The sequence below is a fragment of the Vipera berus genome (genome assembly GCF_964194415.1).
Source record: "Vipera berus genome assembly, chromosome: 7".
NCBI lineage: Eukaryota > Metazoa > Chordata > Lepidosauria > Squamata > Viperidae > Vipera > Vipera berus.
The window spans coordinates 30,977,041-31,001,189 of NC_138209.1; the positions used below are offsets into that span (position 1 = coordinate 30,977,041).

General features: G+C 35.2%; 1 protein-coding gene across 3 annotated transcripts in view; it reads left to right on the forward strand.

Annotated features, from left to right (window-relative positions):
- INPP4B (inositol polyphosphate-4-phosphatase type II B) overlaps positions 1–24,149 on the forward strand; it is a 208,515-nt gene that overhangs the window by 107,609 nt on the left and 76,757 nt on the right. For all 3 annotated transcript variants that reach the window (XM_081332718.1, XM_081332720.1, XM_081332719.1), the window contains 5 exons: positions 5,015–5,145; positions 8,877–8,981; positions 11,532–11,640; positions 20,275–20,452; positions 22,817–23,029. In XM_081332718.1, the coding sequence (XP_081188844.1) occupies positions 5,015–5,145; positions 8,877–8,981; positions 11,532–11,640; positions 20,275–20,452; positions 22,817–23,029 (736 nt within the window). The remainder of the gene's footprint in view (positions 1–5,014; positions 5,146–8,876; positions 8,982–11,531; positions 11,641–20,274; positions 20,453–22,816; positions 23,030–24,149) is intronic.

Sequence of the window (24,149 nt, forward strand, 5' to 3'; positions counted from 1 at the left end):
CATTAACCTCTTCACACTGGCTGTTGTACTGGGGCAGTCTGGATAAAGCATCAGCTAAGATGTTTTTTTTCCCCTGGTATGTACTTTAGGGTGAAATTAAACCGGTTAAAGTATTGCACCCATCGTACTGGTTTTGGGGACAATATGCGGGAAGTTTTCAGTGTTTCTAGGTTTTTGTGATCAATCCATACCTTGAAGGGCACCTTGCTTCCTTCTAGATAGTGTCACCAGTTTAATAGAGCCGAACAGATCACAAAGGCTTCCTTCTCCCACACAGCCCATATCCTCTCTCATCAGTGAATTTTTTCGAGGTATGGACGCAGGGTTGTAGGGTCCTACTCTGGTTCTTTTGCAATAATACAGCTCTGATGGCCACGTTGCTGGCATTAGCTTGAATCACAAAGGGCTTCCCCAGTTCGACCGCAAATAGCCTTTTTAAAATTTTCAAAAGCAGATTGACAGTTCATAGTCCATGCTAATGGTTGGCCTGGATGCGGCTTTCCTTCCTCCTTGTCTGTTTTCAGTAATTCTGTAAGGGGTAAGGCAATTTCAGCAAAGGAGGGGATGAACTGGCGATAGAAGTTGGTGAATCCCAGAAAGCTTTGCAGCTGTTTGTGAGTCTTTGGGGCTGCCATTCAATTACGGCTTTCACTTTGGTTGGGTCCATTTCAATGCCCTCGCTGGAAATTCTGTAGCCAAGATAATCTAGTTGGTCTGGTGAAATTCACACTTTGATAGTTTAACATAAAGTTTGGCATTCAACAGTTTCTTTAGCACTTCTCTCACTAGTTTTACATGGTCAGCCATATTTGTGCTGTATATCAGGATGTCATCAAGATATACCAAAACCTCTTTGTATAAAATGATTGTAGTACCTGATTGATCAGCTGCATGAAGACAGCTGGAGCCCTCTGTAGTCCAAAGAGCATGACTTTAAATTGGTAGCTCCCCATGGGACAGTTAAAGGCAGTCTTCCACTCATCTCCTTCCTTTATCCTCACCCGGTAATATGCCTTTCAAGTCCAACTTAGTGAAGACACTCCCCTTTGCCAGGTGGGTTAGCAAGTCCTTCAGGATTTGAAGGGGGTATTTGTTTTCCATTCTCACAGCATTCAGACCTTTATAGTCCATGCAGTGACAAAGCCACCTGTCTTTTTTCTCTTTAAATAACACTGGGGCTCCCACGGCTGACTTGGCCCGTTCAATAAATCCTCTCACTAGGTTCTTGCCCACATACTGCTGCATCTCCTCCATCTCAAGGCGGGACATAGCGTACATTCTCGGTCATGGGAGTTTGGCTTCCAGTAACAGTTCGATGGAGCAATCATTAGGTCGGTGGTGGGGCAGGGTGTCGCATTCTTTCTCACTAAACGCCTCCGCTAGGTCCCGGTATTCACTGGGGATGAGTGACTCGTCTGGTTGAGACAGGGCAGCTATTTGCGCTAGTTCATTGGGTGGGCTAAGTCCTCCTGTAACGTCCATCAAGTTAAGTGGGGGCTTGGGTCCTATAAGTCAGGGCTTTTCAACCTTTTCACCCATTGTACTACTTTTAGGATAAGGCAATATCCGAGTACCACCAGTCGCCCAGCAAGGTGTCAAAAACTTGACCAAAAAAAGAAAAAAATGATAAAGTACAGGTAGTTCTTGAATTACAACAATTCGCTTAGTGACTGTTTGAAGTTACAATGGCACTGAAAAAAGTTACTTATGACCATTTTTCACACTTATGACTGTTGCAGCATCCCCAGAGTCATGTGATTTACATTCAGATGCTTGGCAACTGATTCATACTTATGACGTTCACAGTGTCCCAGAGTCATGTGATCACCTTTTGCAACTTTTTGACAAGCAAAGTCAATAGCCGGGGGGGGAGTGGCCAGCTCATCACTCAGGTTGTGGGGTGCCTGTGGGGGGGGAATCTGTGGGTCTCTGGTGGAGGGGGTGGGACTGGGGTGGGTGCCTTCCTTCCCTCCCTCCCTCTCTCCATTGTCCTTTCTTCCTTCCCCCCTTTGTCCCTTCCTCCTTCCCTCCGTCCCTCTCATTGTCCCTCCCTCCCTCCCCCTTCCTTCCTCCCTCCCTCTTTGTCTCTTCCTTCCTTCCCTCCCTCCCTCCCATTGTCCAGCACTATGCCGCCCAGACCCCAGCACATTCTCACCACATGGAGCAGCTGGGCAAAGTGAATTAGTGGCATCACGGCCCTGCCTGTGCGCGCGCAGAGGCAGAGGAGAGCGCTTGAAGGTGACCACCTCCAAGGTCCCTTCCAGCTCTGTTCTGATTGTATTGCATGAAAATGAAAAGAGACTTTGTATTTGTTTAGGCCCAAAAAGCAGAACCTCACTCGACAGGCAGCTAAGGCCACTGAACCTCAAGTACACCAGGATTTAATGTGTTGTGGGAACAATGCCCCTGCCTCACAGGTTCAGTACTCAAATCTATGCCCTGTCAGAATAATTGATGCTGCAAGAGCCCTGTAAAAGCTTGAAAGCCAATTCAGACTCTCATCTCTATTCCCCCTCCCAGCATCAACTAATTCTAAAAGCAATAGAGAAAATGGCTGCATTTCAATCTATTGTCAAAGCAAGAACATCCGATGTTAGCAGCGTTGACAACATAATTCAAAATAAGCCCAAATATTTTAATGACCTTAGTGTTCTCTTGCAGCCTACGACCGGCCCTGTTTGAATGTCAGGGACAACCCCTTTTTATAATCAACAGGCTGGAACTAACCCAACCAAATTTATTTACAAAAGTTAAACAAAAAGTTCAAACAAGACTTAAACCAAAAAGGTTAAACAAGAGTTAAACAATAACAGACCAGGACTCTCACAGAAGCTCTTCAAACGGTTGCCTTCAGCAATCAGCACCTCCCACACATTCCCCTTTTAACAGCAGTCCCAAGGCATGGCTTCTCATTGCCTTCTCCCGAGTTGCCTCATTGCTTTCCTCTGCTCAGTTCTGCTAGATTGCCTCCTGCTCCTAGCGGCCCTGAACAGAGTCAGCTGTGGATCGTCTTCTTCCAATCTTTCATGCTCCCACAGCTGGGTCTGAGGAGGAACAAGACGGGAGGGGCCAAGATGAGAGTTCTGCAGTGCATCAGAACTTTCCTCTGACACCAAAGGCTCTCCAAACCCCTCCTCCTCCTCCTCTTCAGAATTGTCCGACTCAGCTGCCGAAACCACAGGCTGATGCTGAATCACAACACTTAGGAATGTCGAAATGAAGCATTCACGTGCCCTCCATTATCTTACATTTCTTGTTATACCTTATCTGAGATATAAATGTTAAGAAGGATGAGAGACATAAAAACTTTATAGAATACTATAGAAAATCTCCTAAAAATAAAAACTCTAATATCCCAGTATCAGATAATGTCCCCTAGTTGAAGCAGGCAGTCTGAAGGTTGATAATATAGTTGCTAGTATTATACTTTCTTCCTTTTTGATGCATATCTTTGGTCGGGCAATCAAAACTATGTACATTTCATATGAAATTCAAGTTGAAATAAATTTAGATAAAACATTACTAATTCGAGGTATTAAATTATAGATGTCTGCAAGCAGGAAAAATGGAGGCACCCAGAATTACTATTTTATATGTATTAGTCAAAATAATAAAATCTCATAACTTGAAACAAACATTGGGACACAATTACATAAAGGCAAAATTTGCATCAGCACATGTATCATCATTTTGATGTAAAGTTGATTTGCTGCAGAAACCTTTGCGAACACATTGCTTAAATAATTCAAGAATGAAAGGGCTAAGTGAGGTTATTTTTCAGTAAGAACCTTCACGTTTTATATTTTTTGGGTTATTTGATATTTGAAATTACTAATACTCTCAAAATGTATTACAATTAGCAGTACAATTAGCAGTACAATTATATTGTATTCAGGAAACTGTCACCAACCATAATATCTAACATCAAGGAGAAACAGAGAAAGATTAAAACATTTATCCTGAATTAATAGATATTAAAACCAAATTTCACCCAGCACAGCATGAACTACTGGTGTTTTTTATATTCAGTGGAATCCCACAGCTGTAGTTCTAACAGTAAAAGTTTTCCATGTGTTTTCATTTAATACTGATATGAATTGTGTTTCAATTATATCAGTTTCCAGAGTTAATAGGAAACTGGCAATTTGCTAAAGGATGTACTTTTGTAACTCCATGAATTGACTATCTTTTATTAGCCCAACATTTTCACTTAGCAGGTGCACTTGTCAAGATGATTAACCCAGACAGATAAATCCTGGTAGTACATATTAAAAGTGAAAGTAACATTTTCTTTAAGTGGTGTGTTTAAAAATTGAAAATCTGAATGTGCTATTTTCATCATCCAAGTCAAACTATTTTAACTGGGGAAATCATTATTTGTTTGGGGTTTTTAATTTAATGATGCTGGTGCATTTGTTGTTTTTAGATTTCAGAGCATATTTTCCAGTATTAAACAATGCAGATTGTTGCACTAAATGCAGTTTATTTTCACATAAAAGCTGGAGAACACAATTAGAATTTGTAAACATTGAAAAGGTGTAGATTTAAAAGATAACACCTCATCAAATGTTAATGTAAATAGAAGGAGATAGGGCAGGGATCTTCAGAGATACTAATTAAAGACCTATTTCCATTTATTTCCTCTGTAAAACATAGAAATACCAGATGATCTAGCAGTCTTTTAGAATGTAGATATTTTGAGATTTTCATTCTTAGAATTCTTAGGTAATATTTTAGTATCTAAGATGCATGAAGGGTGCCAGTTTAAGAATGCCTTTTCTACTACTGCCTGGATTCTAGCATTTCCTTACCCTACTGAAAGATTCTCTGAATTAAACCTGAATCCATCTCTTTGAAACAAGTATTTTATTGATTAGGCCTAGGATAATGTTATATATAAATAAGAATGGTAAAACTAGCTGTTAGACTATAGTTGTTTAACCACTTAATTTGTACTAATGTTTCGTAGCATTGGATTGATAAAATAAGGTGTTTTTTTGTTATTTTGCTACAGGAATCAGGACCTTAAAGAACTTGGGGAGCTTTCTCCACATTGGGACAATATGCGTAAAAATGTTATTGCACACTGTGATCAAATGTTGATCCTGTACCAAAATATGCTTGCAGAACTTGGGAAATATACAGGTCAGAAAATGTTTAATAATTAAACTTACAATTTTATGATTTTTTTATTCTATAGAATAAGGGTTAGGGTCTGGGCATAATATTTTTTTACAGATCGTGCATAAGATCTCTCCATCTTATGAGTTATTTAGACCATCCTTTATGTACATTTCTAGGTATGTTTTCATTATATATGGAAGCTACCAAATATTGTTCCCATATAAAGGATTCTGATTTTATATCTCTGATAGGTTTTAATGCGCAGGATTGCCATTTATAGTGTCCTATATCTTGTTCATTTCCTTTCCTTAGCATAATGAAATAGCTGCAGTTGGTTTGTTTTTTAAGTTAGATTCTTTTTTGTGTGTGTTTATAAAATAGCTGACTGTCACAAAGATTATTTTTCCAGCAGGCCATACAAAATTCATCTGCTAGTAACATTGATTCCTTTCAGGTATAGAAAAATTCCTGTTTTGTTCTCCAGGCTTTTAAGTTATTCTTTTTATTTTTATGGTTAATTTCTATCATACAGTTTTAATTTTTGCTTGATATTTTTATTTTCATTTTATAAAATTACCCACATTTACACATTTATTCTGACGCTACTATTGATAATGAAAAACAAGCTGCTATGGAAGAAAAGGCACTCCCCTATCTGGATGGAAAGTTGTTTTAAGGAAATGAGATTTTCATCAAGTTCAAAGCACCGGAGAAAGAATTATCTTTTCACTTTGCACTAGTAATCTTGATGCTTTTACCCACATACTGTAGCTGCTATTTGAAAAGAAACATAAAGTAAAACCCTGTACATTGAATGGAGTTACATGTTTAATGTCGGGCAATGTGGTGTGATGTCAGACAGGGAGGATATGTTAGAGAACCTGTTGGTTAAAGAATTTCAGCTGGTGGGGCCTTCTTTACTGTTGCACCTGCCAGTAAATATCTTGCCTCAGAGGTGATGATGGTCCCTACACTTTAGTGACTTGTCTGAAATGGTATAGGGCAGGGGTAGGCAACCTCGGCTCTTTTATGACTCATGGACTTCAACTCCCAGAATTCCTGAGCCAGCCAAGCTGGCTCAGGAATTCTGGGAGTTGAAGTCCATGAGTCATAAAAGAGCCGAGGTTGCCTACCCCTGGTATAGGGTCTCCTGCTTGAGCAGGAGGTTGGATTAGAAGACCTCCATGATCCCTTCCAGCTCTATTCTGATTGACTGAATAGCATGAGTTTGCCAACTGGCTTGGAGATCAAAGAGTGGCACACAAATCTGGGGTTGGCTGGATGATGCTCCCTTCACCTTTTTTAACTTTTTAAGTTTGCTCTTATTTTATTTTTCACTCTGATTTAATTGTTTTCAAATTTTATTTATTTTATACAGTTTTATCATTTGTATCTGAAAACTGCCCAGAGTCACTTGGATAGCGAGAGAGATGGTATCTAAATTTGATAAATAAAATTTTTAAAAAATTGATAAAAATATATTGGTATTATAATTATTCTATTTATACAATTCTTAGTGGAACATGTTCAGCAAATAACTCAGTTACATGTTATTTCTAGTGGAATCTATTGTTTCCAGAGATATGTGGCGTATGTGCTTGTATCCCGTCTTTCCATCAGGAAGTTCAGATTTCAGTTTCACAGTGTACTGATGGCATCCCATTCAGGAAACCTACCCTTAGTTTTACTTTGAGTAATTGTAATGTAAATGTAAAAATAGTCAGAAATTAAATACGTTTTGACGTATTTAGAAATTAGAAATTAAATACGTTTTGACTGAACGTACAGGTCCAAAATATTTTACTTTTCCTAAATAGCTTGAAAATCTGAAATTAAGGCTTGTGCTATGCAAGTTAATTATTACAAACTTAAATTTTTTCTCTGTGAATTTGCTGACTATATAATTAAACTCTGGTAACTGGTTTCATTTCAGTAGCTTTAAACGCAGACAAGCATGTGCACATAAAGGTGTATATCTTCATTAGGTTTGCACTGTTTACACAGTTTTTATTTGGGTTTCTAAGGAAAACTGCTTTCCAGACTTATGTAAAATCATGCAAACTACTATTTTTCATTATATGAATCATTTTACAAAATGTGAAGTATAATAGCCTGCCAATGGTTGGTAAATATTATGTGGGCTTTTACCCTCGTTTCTATGTAAAAAAAAATAGAAATAACTCTGGGAATGTGAAAACTATACTCAATTCAAGTTTATGTTCTTTATCTGAGTAAACTGATATTGGAGCATGCCTAAAGTTAACTAAATAATTTATGCACTAATTATGATGTACAAAATGGAAATGCTATATAATAGCTGTTTACTATTTAATATTGGAATCTATGATTCCAAACAAACTGGAATCACAGATACATTCCAGTAATAGCTAAAAATCTTAATTAATTCTAAATTTGGGAACCATATATAGGCTTTTTGTTGAATGGCATGAAGAGAAGAACGAAGGATCACAATACCCACATATGAACTTGGAGAACTTAATAGATAAAATTAAGCAAAGAATATATGCCTTAGCCTAGTCATATTAAGTGTTATTGTTGCTGTTTGTGACTTTATTATTCTTGACTGAAGTTGTCTACACTGCAAATTATGGTAATTGTAAATATGTTCCAGTTTTCTATTGTGAATTTGCTATACAGAATAAGCAAGCTATTTATCTGGTCTTGTTCCTTCTATATCAAGATTTCCAAAATACTTATAATGAATTTCAATTATGTCTTAGAACAGAATTAGCTCAAGTTTGTTGTACATACATAGTAGCTGAGTTCTCCGTAGTTGACTAGAGCAATAGAGAGGTATTGACCAAGTTTTTTACAGATATTTTCCACTGAAAATTCTAGAACATGGGCTAAGAAATGGACATTGATCTCTGAAAACCCCTGTCTTTACTGCTGAATAAAGACTGACTTCAGTACTTCACTTTAAAATGAGAATAATACAGATTTTTTGTATGGTTGTTGCAATGGTTGTTTAGATGCATTCATTTCTAGGTGAGAATATGTTGGGGGTTGGCTGTAAAGGTTATTATTCCTTCATTTCATTTACTTCTAACCTTACTGTTTATGGATACCTATTTCCATAAGAGGAGAATGTACACACTTTAAGTATTAGACATCAGATAATACTTTAAAAAGTATTTAAGATGCCACAAAGTTCTTTATTTTTAATAAATATATATAATAAATACATCACCATTGTCAGTAAAATCACGTATTAATTGAATATGATGCTTTACGGCCTTAATAACAATTTGTTTCGTAGGTATTAATAAGTGGGTGGTTAGTCCTCTGAATTTGTACACCAATTACAAAGAGACAATCATTTAGTTACAATAGTACGAATAGTCTAGAATTTAATGATATTAGGAAAGTTTCTTTTATATTTCCTAAATTTCTCCTTTACACTTCTCCCATCCAAATCGTATCTTGTACATATTGTGGATTTGGACAGCACAGAATTCCTATGGTGTAAATTCTTACAAATTGAAAATAGAGTAGTATTTAAATTAAAAAAGGAAAATTGTGGCATGGAGCATGGAACTGTCATATAGACTTACTAGCAATTTTTTAAAGTAGCTCTCTTTTCCTTAGATTTCATGGGCGCCATTCTGAAGCTGCAGCGTAAAGATTCTTGACACCCAAAAATGTTACAGACACAGAAGTATTTTCTTAGATTTTAAGAAAGAGAAAATATCTGGATCCTCAGTTAAGGATATTTTATCAATTTTTTTCAGGCTCTTCTTTCAAATCAAGTTGCAGTAAAGGAGAAAAAACACTAGAATTTGTTCCAATAAATCTACATCTGCAGAGAATGCTTGTGCAGGGTCCTTGTATAAAAGGTAAGCTGTATGATGTTATACAGCTCACTACCTAATACAGCTAGTCCTTGGGCTCTATTATGGTCGTAAGTCGAGGACTACCCATAATTTAACTTCAATCATGAAATAACTTTTTCTTTCTTCTCTGTTGGTTGCACTTTTAGACTTGGGTGTTTCCGCTGTTGAAATGTACAGAACTGCATATAAATTTGTGCTCCTTTTTAAAAAACAAGTAATTCTGTTTTTTCTCACTATGCATAAAAGTTGAACATTAATATTTTATATTTCATTTATATTTATATATATATATATTCATTTTCCAGATACATGCCAAAAGTAGCTTTAATTATGGAATTAGTTTCAGCTAAGGCTTGATTTGAATGTATATTTTAAAATTTGCTTAAAAATATATATCCAAAGTTAAAAAGTTAAGAAATTTAGTTGAAATTACTTTTGGCAGATAATTATTTATTCAACTGGAGGATTTATAATTATGTAGCTCATGGGGGTTTATTATAGTTGTGTGTTGCTTTTCTTACAATAGATACGTTTATTGTTATTGTAAGCCATCAGGAATTGGAATGATTGAATAGCATGTACATTTAAAAAAATAACAAAACCTGGGGGGAAAATCTTAATATTTTATTATCTTTATTTATTACCAAAGACCAAAAGTAAATTACAAACTCATATAAGGAAGGATAAAACTTAAGGAAAAAATTAAAGCTAAAATAAATTACGGTACTGTAAATAACTTATCAATATAAATTATCTGGTAGAAAAGCTGCAGGTTAATGAGTTATCCGACAACTTCCTAATGCCTCTGGTGCTAAAAGACCCATCAAATGTTTAAAGACTATAAATTCAACATGCAAATAGAACTATGGGGCAATAGCAGATACTTTACACTGGCCATCTAGAAATTTTTAATCAAGTATCCAAGAGTTGTGCCATTGTTTATACTACTAAACAGAAACTGATTTCAATTCAATTTATTGCATTCATAGATCAGTACAGATAATAAAATAAAATTTAAAACAGAGTTAAAATACATTTGTAAAATAACATAACTAACATAACTATCATCTGTAAGCTTCAGGTTGCAGCCTATATTAAATTATAATGTAAGGACTAAAATTATATTAAATATAATATCTAAAATTACAACAAAGTAAAGTATCTAAAACTATTAATATCAACAAAGTAAACAGATTAAAAATAAATTGTGGACATTGAGACAAGTCAGTTGTAGTAGAATTTCTAAAATCTTACTAAGTTGCTAAGACGTTTGCGTACCAAACATCTGTTTGCATTGTGAATTCTTTGTTTTATTTACCTTATGTCTTATCCTTGAGTTTTCAGTGCTGATCTAATTTACTGTAATGAACATCTTATAATGTAATGCAGTTTGCCTGTCATATCTGAGAAGGCTGAAATTCAATAAATTGTGTATATGTGTATTTTTTAGGGATGGGCGTATAGAAAATGTAAGGTATGGAATGAATAGATGTTTGATTATATTTTAAGAGAGTGATAAATTGGTAATGTTGATTAGACTTGCTGTGGATGAAGGGAGAAACTTCTTTTTCTAACCTTTCTCTCCCTTTTTTATATTTTCTTTTTCTGCAGTTTCTTAATTTTTATTTTTTAATATATTTCAGTAGTATGTAATTGTATTAATTTTATCTGTATAATGTAATATTTAATAAAATTATTGAAAAAAGGAAGAAAAATGTATTATATGTACCTAAGTAAATAACTACAAAAATATAAGGAACCAATAACTGAGTGGTAGTGCAGTGGTTAAAATGCAGTATTGCAGGCTTAACTCTGCCCTCTGTTAGAAGTTTGATCCTGACTGGCTCAAGGTTGACTCAGCCTTCCATCCTTTCGAGGTTGGTAAAATGAAGACCCAAATTTTGGGGGGCAATGTGCTGATATTGAAAACCACTCAGAGAGTATTGTGAAGCACTGTAAAGTGGTATATAAGTCTAAGTGCTATTGTTATTGCTAATAACTGTGTTTGAAAAAGTTGTATTTTCTATTATCGTTCCATGTAGTACCACGTGGGGAAAAAAACTTCCTCATGAAATTTCTAAAACTGGCAAGAGGCATACCCAGTAATGGTATCTTACCAGGATAACCAATTGCTAAATATTTTCTTACTAACAAAGCATGATCACAATAATTGGGTGAAGAAGCAGGAAATATATTTGATTCTTTGTTTCCTGTCATAGGAATGTCTCTTCAGAATATTTCCTAGATGGATTTGGCCAATATAGTACAGTAAGCTCTTGACTTAGTTTAACAATGTTGAAGAAGTCATTGATTTAAGCAGATGAGACAATAAAAGAGGGTTTCAGGAGGGAAAGAAGATCCCAAAATTCAGAAGAACTCTGGAATGGTAAACCTGGTCATTTGCAAGTGGTTGGGAATTGATGGTTGGTGAAATTCATTTGTGGAGAGGCAAATACATTTGTATTAGTTAGGACTACTAAAACTACTTATTATCGCTTACGATTACCATGTATCTGTGTATGTACAATTTAGTATGTAATCTTCCTGTTTCAGATGTTCTTTATGATGTCATCACTGTGGGAGCTCCTGCAGCACATTTTCAGGGATTTAAAAATGGTGGTCTTCAGAAATTATTAAATAAGTTTGAGGCAGAAAGACGAAAGTAAGTACACTGCTATCAATTTAGAAATAATCCTCACTAACTAATTTTGTATTGTCTATGAACATTTCTAGCAATTTTTCTCCTTAGGTTATGAAGATATCAGCATTATTGATTCTCTTTTTATTGCTTTTCCTAACTGAGTATATGGTAACATGTTATTAATGTCTTTATTTAGAAAATTAAACATATTTCTTTAATTATACAAAATGAATGGGAGAGGTTGAATCAATATATGTCAATCAGTTGTTTCAGTCAGAAATCCATCAGGGTGCAAAGTTAAATCATGCAATGTATGAGATATGAGTCATATGCCATATTGCAGAATTTGGAAAACTGCATGAAAATTAGCCAGTCTAAATCATATAGTGGCCTCAGAATGTAATTAGTTTAGTTCACTTAAAAATGTGGTCCAAATAAAACCCAATCTGTTCATCTGTATTAGTTTTGTAAGATTGAAAATGAACTTTTATTTATTTCAAATGCTACGGTTACCTAACTAAGCAGCAACATACACACATATATAACAAAACGATACTTAATTGTACAAAAAATATAATACAGTATGGGCATAATATGAGGCTAGCATCCATTTTTTTATTGTTTGATGACATATGGCACCTTGGCTTTATGATTACCGTATCAGTGTTACTAATTCTATTTATCATAGTACAAGATCAAAAACCTGGAAACAGATGTCAGGGTCCTGGTTAGATAGCAGTGACAGATGGGCATTGTGCTCTTTACTAGGATAGTTCTTCAAAATGGGATAAATGTATATCTTCTTTGATTCCTATAGAGCAAGCAATAAAGGAGCATATGGGTTAGGAATTCTACAAAGCCATTTCCACATGGATATAAGCACTGTTGAAAAGGAATGTTCTTATACCCCCCTCCCCAAAACTGCAGAGAATAGGGCATCCGTCCTGACCAAGGTGAAAGCGCAACAGAATTTCAGAATTAGAACTGAGATATGATGATGAGACATGCCTATTTGAGAAGATGGTAAGGTTGGATACTAGGCTTAGACATGATTGAAAATCAATATCCCAGATGCATTGTTTAGATCCTGGCATGTTCAAGCCCTAATGGACAGAAGCTTTCCAAAGAAACTTCTAAGGATTGGAATTTGCCATTTTCTTTTTTTAGCCAGATTGGTTTAAAATAGTCTCTTGAGAACCAGTAAAGCCAGACGTGTAGAAGAAAAGAATAAATTTCAACCAGAAAATAAGAATAGAATCAGGCTCTGGCATCCATAGAAACCAAACCTGTCTCTATAAAACAGCAATTTTTATGAACCTTGAACTGTGAGTATTAATAGTATTAGTTAGTATTTTTAGATGAGCATAAATACATGGATCTTACAATCAACCACACTTGCTCCTTTGGATCTCCAGAAGGTTAAGTCCCCATTTACATCTCCTCTTACAGAGCTATTTAGTATGACCAATTCCAGACTATCTATAAACTGGGCCAGTCAGAAGACTGCCATATTACAAGTTTTTATTGTCAAGCCCATAAAGGGCAAACTATTTCATTTGAGGGGAGAGACTAATTAAAATGATCTTGTAAAAAATCATCTGTCTCTCCAGTATGAGCTACACAGTAAAACTGAGACTGTAGTTCTTAAATCTAGTGGGAAAGTATTCACAAGAAAGGACCTCATGTAGAAAATGCTCACTGCCAAATCACATTTGTAAGGCAGAGACTAAGAACACTACTAGCACATTTTGGCTAGGCAGATTCTGCTTGAAGCAAGCAGTTTCAAAGATAGTCAGGCCTCAAGCTGTATAAGAATTTAAAAGTGTGCCATCATCTTAAATTATATCAGAAACAAATCATGATGCAATGCAGTTCTGCCAACATTTGTGTATCATGGCAGTATTGGAGGTTCCCAGTTAACATTAAGGCCACTGCATTTTGCATTAATTTTATTTTGCAGGAAGTATTCAAGGGTAGCTTTGAATGTAGTTCAATGTCATGTAAGGTGCATTACAATAAATAAACAGTTTCAATGACCAATTATGTTTTTGTGCCATGGCTGAAAAGGGTCTAGACCAGGGGTAGGCAACCTCGGCTCTTTTATGACTCATGGACTTCAAGTCCCAGAATTCCTGAGCTGACTCAGGAATTCTGGGAGTTGAAGTCCATGAGTCATAAAAGAGCCGAGGTTGCCTACCCCTGGTCTAGACAATCCACTTCTTCCAAAGCTGTTTATTGTTTACAGTGATTAGAATATGCAGAAAAGCATGTCCTCACCTCTGCATGAACATCCTAGATTTCCATATACAACATACTCATTTTAAATTTTTGACTGAAAATTTATTTAAGACAAGGTTTTATTTCTTTGTGAAAACTTTTAGGATTGCAAGTTTTAATCTTTTTGGTGTTTTAGAAATGTTTGATATAAATTGTTAATAGGTCATCTGGCAGGCTTTTATTAAATTATTTTATTAAATTATTTGTTCTCCAGTACTTATCCTGTGGCAATCCTAAAAGACTGTAGACAGATAACAAAAATTATATTATATAAATCAATAAATAAAATAGAAATGCATAAACAGGGCACCCCAGAACAGCATACTACAGTACTTTCTTATGAAAAGAAACTTGTTTCAAAAGATCAGATTTCAAAGGATGGTCCATGTAGAATGCCAACGTTGTTGGGAGAATCAGCAGCAAGGAAGTTAATACATTTATATTCTCTCTCAGTGCATCTGTCTACTATTTCCAGACCTTATGTGTCCCAAATTGATCATTTGCTTTTTCATCCAAACCTTTTCTCACATATCAGGCCATTCTAAAATGTGTGCATAGAGCTAAAGACCAATTCCTCAGCTAGAGTTAATTCATTGAAAGATAGCTGTCTGATATATTTTTAACTAAGGTATTTTAGTCTTACATAATACTGAATTTTTGGTTGTGGGGAGAGAGAAAGAGACAGTTAATATAGAAAATGTTCTTTGTTTTGGAATAGATTGATCATTTTTAAAAAAATACATAGAATTCCTAGTGGAAAAAATGTAATAATATGTTAGTATTCAATTGATTTATTATAGCATTAGGTTTTTTTGGCAGCAAACTTCATAATCATACATAAACTGTTTGGACTTCATCTTAATTTATTTTGTATTGCTACCATATAGAATGTTTCATCAAATAGAATGAATTATTTGTGTTTTCACTACGGAATGATTATTTTAGATTATTATTTTTTAAAACTACATAATGCAGCATTATGTATTTCAATGCCCCATTACAAACCCAAAGGAATCCAAACTGTCCCTGAAGGCTTATTACAAAAATGAAGAACAAAAACTGTGAACAAAGAAGAAAACATTCATTTGGGCTCAAGCTGCTATGACTTAGTACTGCAATTGGCCTCCTAAATCAGTAGAAAGTCACTAGAATGTGATTTAAGTTTAAATCACTTGTAGAGTGATTTTAATAAATGAAAGTAATTAAAACATAGTTGATTTTTAAAAAAAACACCATATTAATTTGCAGATACCTATACACTTATTACTATAATAGGAAATTAAAAACAAAAATTGAAGCAGACTTTCCGTTATCAAAAGGCTCAATTAAGGTACACATCTTTGTTTAACCAGTCTATTTTACCACACATGAAAGAGCATCAAAGCCACTTTCCTATTCCTAATGCAATTATTAGATTTATAGTGCACATGAAATCAAAATTCTTTTATTTAAAAATAACACTAAATTATTATTTACTTTAGCCAGAATTAGTGGATCAGTAAAGGCAGGAAGTGAGAAGAAGGAGGAAAATGCTCATGCTCCTAGATAATTGAAGCATGGTTTAGGGAATCAGAGAAGTATAGTCAAATTAGTCCAAGGAATGTCAGTTTTTAGTGCTCCTTTTACTATGTAAATCAGCACAGTAAACTCTTGATTTAATGGACTAATAATAACAAGGAATGATTTCTAGACCCAAATTTATGTTATATCTGATTGTATTATGCACGTAATTTATGTATGACAAAAGGCAAATGGATTTTAAACTCTTTGCAATATGCATTTATATTAATTTAAACAATTCATTAAAATGCAATGAAATAAAAATCATTTAAAGTTATTTGATAAATATTGAGAATATTTATTTTCATTTGAACAAGTTTGAATGAAATTCTTGGAAAACCTTCTAATTCTTCATCTGGGAATTACAGGAGTGAATGTCCAGTACATTTGGAAAGATTAGGCTGAAGAAAACTATTCTAAGCCTAAGCAGACTGAACATTAATCAAATATTTCCCTGCACTGCTTTTCTGTATTAATGCTAATAACATGTTTTTATCTGCCTATGACAAATGCAACATTTTTATCCATGATGACTATAAACTTTCATGTATATTTTTGTTTTCGTATATTGGAATGAGTAATCTTGTTCCTTTAAATGTCTCTGTTTGATCTTTTTCTATTCTGCATTGTAGAGATATGTATTGTGCTTCAAACTGACCCAAAGACATCTGTCACCTTCCAGTTTTTCTGTCCAATCTAATTATAGGGCTTGTTGCCTTAGAGACCACTTGGCTCTATCTTTTAAACAGCTGGTTAAAATATATTCTTGCAGGAGAAGGCTTGGTAATCTCCTGGGAGAACAGCATTGATCATAAAGTTCCATTCTTACAGTTTTCCTGAGGATTTATTTTTACCTTGCTATCTGATAACATTGAAAGAACTATTAGACAAATGATTTGAGTCTTAGATCTTCAAAAGACTCAAAGATGGTGTTCCTAACATTCATAGCCCTGCTTCTTATCTCTTACATAAAATTATCTGAGGTATCTTGTGTCTTGACTCAGTATAGTACATTGTTTCTACAAGTACTGGAGTAATCCCATTCAAAAATTATTGTGCCAGTGTGGATAAGGAGATGTCGAGTTAATAGCCTAAAGAAATTCATGCATTATGAATTATCCACATAGGCAAGGATCTCATATCTTACATGGTTTATCTTTGATAAGGCCCAAAGTCAACTGTTTTCCTTAATACTGCTAAATTATGGGCTTTGTTCATGGCATAATAAGTAATCAAAAGTTAATTAACGTTTAAAGAGGTTTAAGACCAAAGTTTTATTTTATCTACGTAATTTATGTCACTGGTATTTTTACTTTAAAAATACATTTTCATATGTGACTTTAATTTAAAAATGGAAAAGTAGCATGTGCAAATCGAAATGGCAGTTTCATCCTCAATTTTATTTCAAAAAAGATTTTAAGCTTCATATAGATCTCATCAATGTGCCTAACCATAGAAGAAAGCTGAGCCTCACTTATTTATTCAAAAATTTGTCCACCTCCCATAGAAATGTAATAATTAAGTTGAGGTTGGTAGAAAAATAGTTAGTGCAGCTAAAGACTTAATGGGCAATATTCAGTTGCCTTCTGATAAACATACTTTGTCATTGAACATGCAGCCTATCATAATAATCATTTTGTGAATAGTCAAATTAAATAATATCCTCTGAACATTCTGAATGTTTCTACTAATACAAAATGATTTCCCACCATTGCTGAATTGGTTATAAAATTTATGCCATGCATTAGTTGTTTTTATTCTATTGTAGTTTTGAAGTTATTAGGTTAGGTGTAAGATTCTATTCCTCATGGATAAATTTGGTCATAATATAGCCCACACTATGAATAAAATAAGAGGTAACTAATGCTGTCCTATATACAAACTTATTTAAGTAGATAGATGATGAATAGAAGATAGACAGACAGATAGATAATGATATAAATGCATTTTAAAAAGCATTTCAGTTACCATATTTTCCAGCGTATAAGATGACTTTTTAACCCATGAAAATCGTCTCAAAAGTTTGGGGTTGTCTTATACGCCGGGTCATCTTATACGCCGGAAAATACTATTCACCTCTCTGATCTGCAGTCCCCGGAAACACGCTCCGAAGCCGCCTCCCAGCCAGCATGTCGCCGCCAAACTTCCCAGCCCACACCGCGTCTAGGCACGTTGCAGCCCGGATGGGTCCTGTCCCGGTCAAGGACACCGCGGAGCCTGCTGGCACCGGGCAAGACCCGGCAGAGTTGTCCTGCGCGTGTGCGCGCTGGCCAGCTGCCGGGAGATCTCCATGGCGGCATCGGACGGTCGGAGGAAGGCAGGCTCACGACGAGTCGAGGTGCATCTGTGGCGTGCAGGGATGGCGGGGGTGGCTCCCGTAGCGAGGGAGGCATGTCCATGGGGAGATGGGTGAGGCCCGTGTGGCGTGCTGCGAAGAGGGGCCCCGCTGAATGTCGTGCCCGTAGGCCGCGACAGACAGTAGGAAGGGAGCACCTTTGCTCCTGCCGAGGCACCGCCTGACCCGCGCCGACCGGAAGAATAGCTTGCCTGGTCACGGAGTGCGGAACAGCGGTACTTGGCGCCCCTCTTGCCCGCAGACCATGCAGTGGCCCTCGCCAGCCAGCCTCGGCATGGCCGCCCCAAGCCCGGCTCTCTAGCGCGTCTTCCGGGACCGCCTGGCCAACCGTCTCCTGGGCGGGGCTTGGCTCCAGACGCGGCGGCTGCTCCGTCTGCAAATGCTATCTCAAAGCCGAATCGTGCTTGGTTGTGCAGGCTGCCGAAAGGCGGGGACTCAGAATTCCCGCGGTGGTTGCGGCTTCTGGCGCGCTGTTTGCAGAGTCTGGCCTGGAAGAGCGCGTGGCTTTGCACCATTTGCATCAGACGGGGCTGAATCTGAATCAGGCTTGTGTCGGACACTTGGCAACTGGCATGTAAGTATTTTCTGGCGTATAAGATGAAAAATCTTGAAAATCTTCTCAAAAGTCAGGGGTCGTCTTATACGCCGGGTCGTCTTATACGCCGGAAAATATGGTACCTTCTGCTTTAGCTACTGCAGCCTATGCAGTAACCTTGCAATTGATTATTTTTTTCCAATTGTTTCAGAGTACCTTTGTTAAATCACTTGCCCTTTTTAATTTGTCATACAAAAAACTGTCAAGTTTTTAAGATGTCTTTTAAACTCCACCTTCTGGACTTGATAGTTTAGTTTGCCTCATCAATAAATTTAAATACATGACAACTTGTGTACTGCATGTCTAAAATACATTTGGAAAAGTATGTAACAGTGTGTTAATTGTAATAACTTGGTGGCCCAGTTAGGATACATAGGTTTTAGATAACCTGTTGATATTTTATCATAAAATCAGAATTAACAGATTTCATTTCTTTTTGCTGACTTGCAAGAATTTATAAGCATCATTAGACAAAGTTTAAAAAGAAAGTAATAAATGGTAAGCCAGAGATTTAAAGGCATGAGTTAATAAATAAATAAAATAAATTTAATGTATAACAAACAACACATTCATTGTTACCTCCAAGCCCTCCATTGTTGTCAATGATCTATATTTCAACCATGTCCTTATAATCCTTCATATAAGATCATTTGTTTTTTAAACTTATATTTCTCTTTGTTAAGAACCTCATCAATTCTATCCAAATACCATGTTCTGGTCTTCCTTTTTCTCTTTCTTTTTCCTCTCATCCTATCACATTTTATGTACAGTACTTGCTTTCTGATTCTAGCTTTATATATTATCTAGATATGACTAGATCACTCCATGTTTCCGTAAGCAGATCACGTAACATTCATTCTTGATCCTTGACACACACAAAAGCTTCATTCCAATTGCTCAGCGTACTTTTAAGTTTCCCCTGACATATCTAACTCTTTCTCATATAACAAAGTAGGCAGAAGCATGCTCTTATATCTCTTTTCTCACTTTTAAGGCATATATTAAAGACTACATTCTATCCGCTACTAACATTTGCACATCTTAAAACTTTTATAATGGCTTAACTCTACCATTTGAATCCAAACAATGTCACTAAAACAAATTTCATCTTTTTATTTATTTTTCAAATTTATATAGCTGACCATCTCATAAAACAAATGATCCTGAGCAGCATAAAAGAAGATGATAAAAGATCTGTTAGAAAACGATGAAATTGTTAATTATGATAAAAATGGTTAATTTCTAACTTCCTTGCTTAAGACAGTCTTAGCCAAACATAGAATAGCCTGTGTATTCTTTATTCAATATTTATTATTTAGTTTATTTGATTTACAGTCAAAGCCACCCAAAAGCTAGCTGAGAGTAATTTTGTATATAGCAAGTAATAATAAATGGAATCGAGCACAAAGAATAAAGTATCCCATCAATAGAGGGAAAAAAGCCAGGAACAAGAATCTTCTTTAAGGCTATTACAAATTACCAAATGTTTTTGTTGGAGGTTGTATAAATCTCTGTCTCCTTCACAATAAGGCCTGTGTCTGCTTTGTTTTGATGTATTTCATAATACAATATACAACAGCGTATTTAGAAAACTTCAGAGAATAATTAATTTCAGCAATGCTGTCTGTAGCATTCATCAACAAAAGGTTACATCTTTTACAAGGCCTATTTTCTAGTCTTCAGTAAATTGAGTTTTAAAACAATGCCTATAAACGTGTGACAATACATTTTATAATACCTTCACACATTCATCATAAAACTAATGAAATCCTTTATGTACATAAAAATATTAGCCATCTATCCATTAAAGCTGAAAATAGGTTATTACTTTATAATAAATTATTTGGTGTCATGTCTTACCTTGCAGTACTGGGTATCAATGTATTTATTATTCACCTGAAAACACTGCCAAGGCAAGAGAAGTTCTCAGTAACATCAATCAATTACAGCCTCTCATATCAACTCATGCAGACATGCTACTTAATTCGGCCAGACAACAGCTGCCAGAAAGCTTGAAGAATTCCTTAAAGATGCTTTCAGAAACTGTAAGTTTCAAAAAATAATCCCTACTGTGGAAACTAAATTATTAGATGCCCAGATATTGCTATGGTCTGTGGAATCTGTATGAGGAACAGTTGTCTTGGTTACAAGCTTCAGATGATTATCATATTCTTCTCTTCCCTGTTTGGATTGTTATTAAGCAATTTTATGGATATTAAACTTGATGCTTTTAATATAAAACAGACAAGTCTATATTATATTTAAACTAGCAACTGATGAATAATAAATCATTACTATTTTTGAAGAGTGGGAACTCTCATTTTTATATATATCATTATTAGTGTATTCCTCCCTATCTTTATAATTTATATATTTTATTCGTGCTTGACGTACTGTGGCATAACCAAAAAAAAAGGAAAATTAAACTGTGATGGAGAAACAACTTTCAACTCTCCTGTTATAACTTTGAAGTACCGTTTATTGTTAAGCACATTGCATACCCATATATTTTGTTTTAAACAAATCTTGGCCTTTTCTGCTTTATCCACTAAACAGAATTTGACATTTTGAAATTCAGACATCTTTTGGTCTATTGGTCTTTGGAATAAGGAAAAGGCAAAATGCAGAGCCTCTAATATATTCTTTTGCCAGTAACTTATAATGACATGCATCATATTTTAATGGTATGAAATTATAAATTTGCATTTGAGATAATGAAAATCACCTGGACTAACAGTCATTGATAATCTCATGCCTATTCCCATTAGTTAATATATCTGATGGTATATGATTTTTTTAAAAGATCAACTATGTGTTATGTAAAGGAATGCTTCCATTTATTAGTTATGAATGCCTCCAGATTTCCAGTGAATATTTTTGAATTATTAGAGTAAAATAAGGAGGAAAATTTTCCTATTTATATTTTTCATATCAACCATTTTATCTACTTTTTATATGTCCCCCACTCATGTTTTCATTATGATTAATTATTAAATTTATGTTAAACTTAACTGCACACTAAAAGCCTCAACAGGTTTTTTTCAGGAAACTTCTCAAGGACTTTATATGATTTTGGTTGCTATTTCCTCCAATTTATCACGCTCTACAGCAACCTTTTAATATTTTTGAGATGTAGTAGCCAGAACTATACAGATAGTCCTTCACTTATTACCACAATTGGGGTAGAATTCTGGTTGCTAAGCAATGTGGCTGTTAAGAGAGCCATCACATGACTGGACCTAATTTCACAACCATTTTTACTGCAGTTGTTAAGTAAATTATTACAGTCATTACACGAATCACATGGATGTTAAATGTATTACATATTTGTTATGTGATTCATGGGTTTTAAGTGTATCACATGGTTATTAGGTGAATCTGGCTTCCCCAACTGACTTTGTTGGAAGCCAGCTGGCAAGGTCACAAATTGTGATACCATTGACCACAAAACACTGCAACCAGTTGCAGTCAGCTACCAAGTACCCAAATTGTAATAATATGACTATGTGGTAGTGCAATGGCTATAACTTTGAGAGCAGGTTGCCACTTTTTCAGAGCCCATCATGATTTCAAAGTGTTGTTAAACATACAGTGGTAAGTTGAAAACTATCTGTATACTGTAGTCTTGTTATGCTTTTGCTTCCATTTAGCTCCTTATGAGTCTAAAATTAAATATTTGCCTTTTTTGACAATGACCACACAAAAGATGTTTTATTGGCTCCACAACATAAATAAGACTCACTGAGTTTGATAGTGTTTACTCTTAGGTAAAAACAGAGATTTTAGTCTTAACATTCATAATATCCATTGGGTTGTACAAGCTTTCAAAAAGATTTCGAAGAAGTACTTGGGACCTTATGTAAGATCAGCACTACAGTTCTTTCATATGTCTGGTTTCCATGCAAGCATGAGAAAATATTTCAGTTGTTTCAGGAGGTTGACAAAGTGAATGCAACTGTTAAAGCAAACACAATTTTTTTTTAGTGTCTGAACTAGTAATGAATAGCAGAGTTGTCCTGTGCTGATGAAAGATCCAAAACACTTCTAAATCATGCCTTGAAGCATGAATAGCTCCAATTTTCATACATAACAGAAATTAACATAAATAAAAATGAATTGTAGACTAGGTTCTATTTCAATTTTTATCCTGCCAAATTGTGTTTAAACTCATTGAACTTTCTTAGCTATGGAACAGTGTGCAGTGTACAGTGGCTTGGTTCACATAGCTCACTTAAGTTTAGAGCCATGATTTATAAGCCATAATGACAGGGTTCACACAGCACAGATCCAGATTCAACAAACCTTATAGCATCCGCATATCATGAGAGCCAGAAGAGTATATTTTATTATCTTAGTTTTGAGACTGCATTGCCTACCTTTTGTTGATTGCACACTCATCTTAATTTTAGACAGAATTATTTGTGCATGCCTTTAAGGATCAGCTTATCAGAAGTGCCCTTTTAGCTTTATACACAGCCCGTCCTGGTTGTGTCTTAAAAAAACCAACTTTGCCAAGGAATAGCACTGAAGAGAATAGCGAACAGGAAAATCAGGATTATCCATCACAAATCAAGAGACAAGATTCCATACCTCACCACTCAGAATATGATGAGGAAGAGTGGGTAAGTAACCTCAAAATCCCATTTTTGCTTTCTACCTTTTATTCAGTTGTAAATTATTTGTATTTAAAGAGTTAGCCAGTTTAATTATATCAATAACACTGGATTCTTGTGACACTGAAGAAATGATTGACAGATTTTGCATGAAGAATGTGTGCTTCAGGTATAGTATGCTTCATGTGGTGTTAAAGTTAACCTTTATTATGCCTTCATTAACATATTCATATTCGGTAAGTATTTTAACTTGAATGCTGATACTGTACACTAGCTATAGTTTGCATTTTTTTCTATCGCTAATTTAGAAATATACCGTGAAGAAAGAGGATTTCAGCAAGACTTAAATACATATGGTTCAGAACTGTGACAACTTCTTTTCCCAATGTAACATGCAGTATTTCAAGGATAAATATTACTTCTGTACATTAAACAAAATGCTTTATTTCATTACAACTTCAATGGTTCATCTTTACTCATTTTTATTCTTTTCTTCTTGCATATATTCTTTTCATTATTTTTCTTCTGCTCATCAGTTGTCTCTTAAACTCACCAAGCTGCTTTGTAGTTGTTCCTCTTAATCCTCATAATTTTAATATATGTATACATATACATTTCAGATAAGATATTAAGTAGTCCTCACTTAGCAACCATAATTGGAACCAGCAATTTGATTCCTAAACCCTGTGGAAAATCGTGTGACTTCAATTTACGATTTTATTACTGCCTTCTCTATTAACTCTGCTTTTTGCAAGCCAATTGCAAAGCATGTAAAGGGCAATAATGTGACTGTAGGATGCTGGACAACCATAAATGCAAACCTTGATCTCAAGGTTATTATACAGTATTTTTAATTTTTAAAAACTGAATTTTTAATTCAAATAGATGCTGCACACATGGTTTTATATTTGCCCTCTATAATCTTGAGACAAGCATTCCTGTCAGTATCCTCTAATTTTATTTCCCTAGCAACAGTCCTTTGGGGTTGGGGGATGGGTTGGTCCACTGACCCTGGATGGCTCAGTGCTTGAATGGGCACTTGACTTAGGTCTTCCCAGTCCATGTCCAGAACTTTAACCACCACAGCTAACAAAGAACTGCTACCAGGTGAATTAAAATGGTCTGTGAT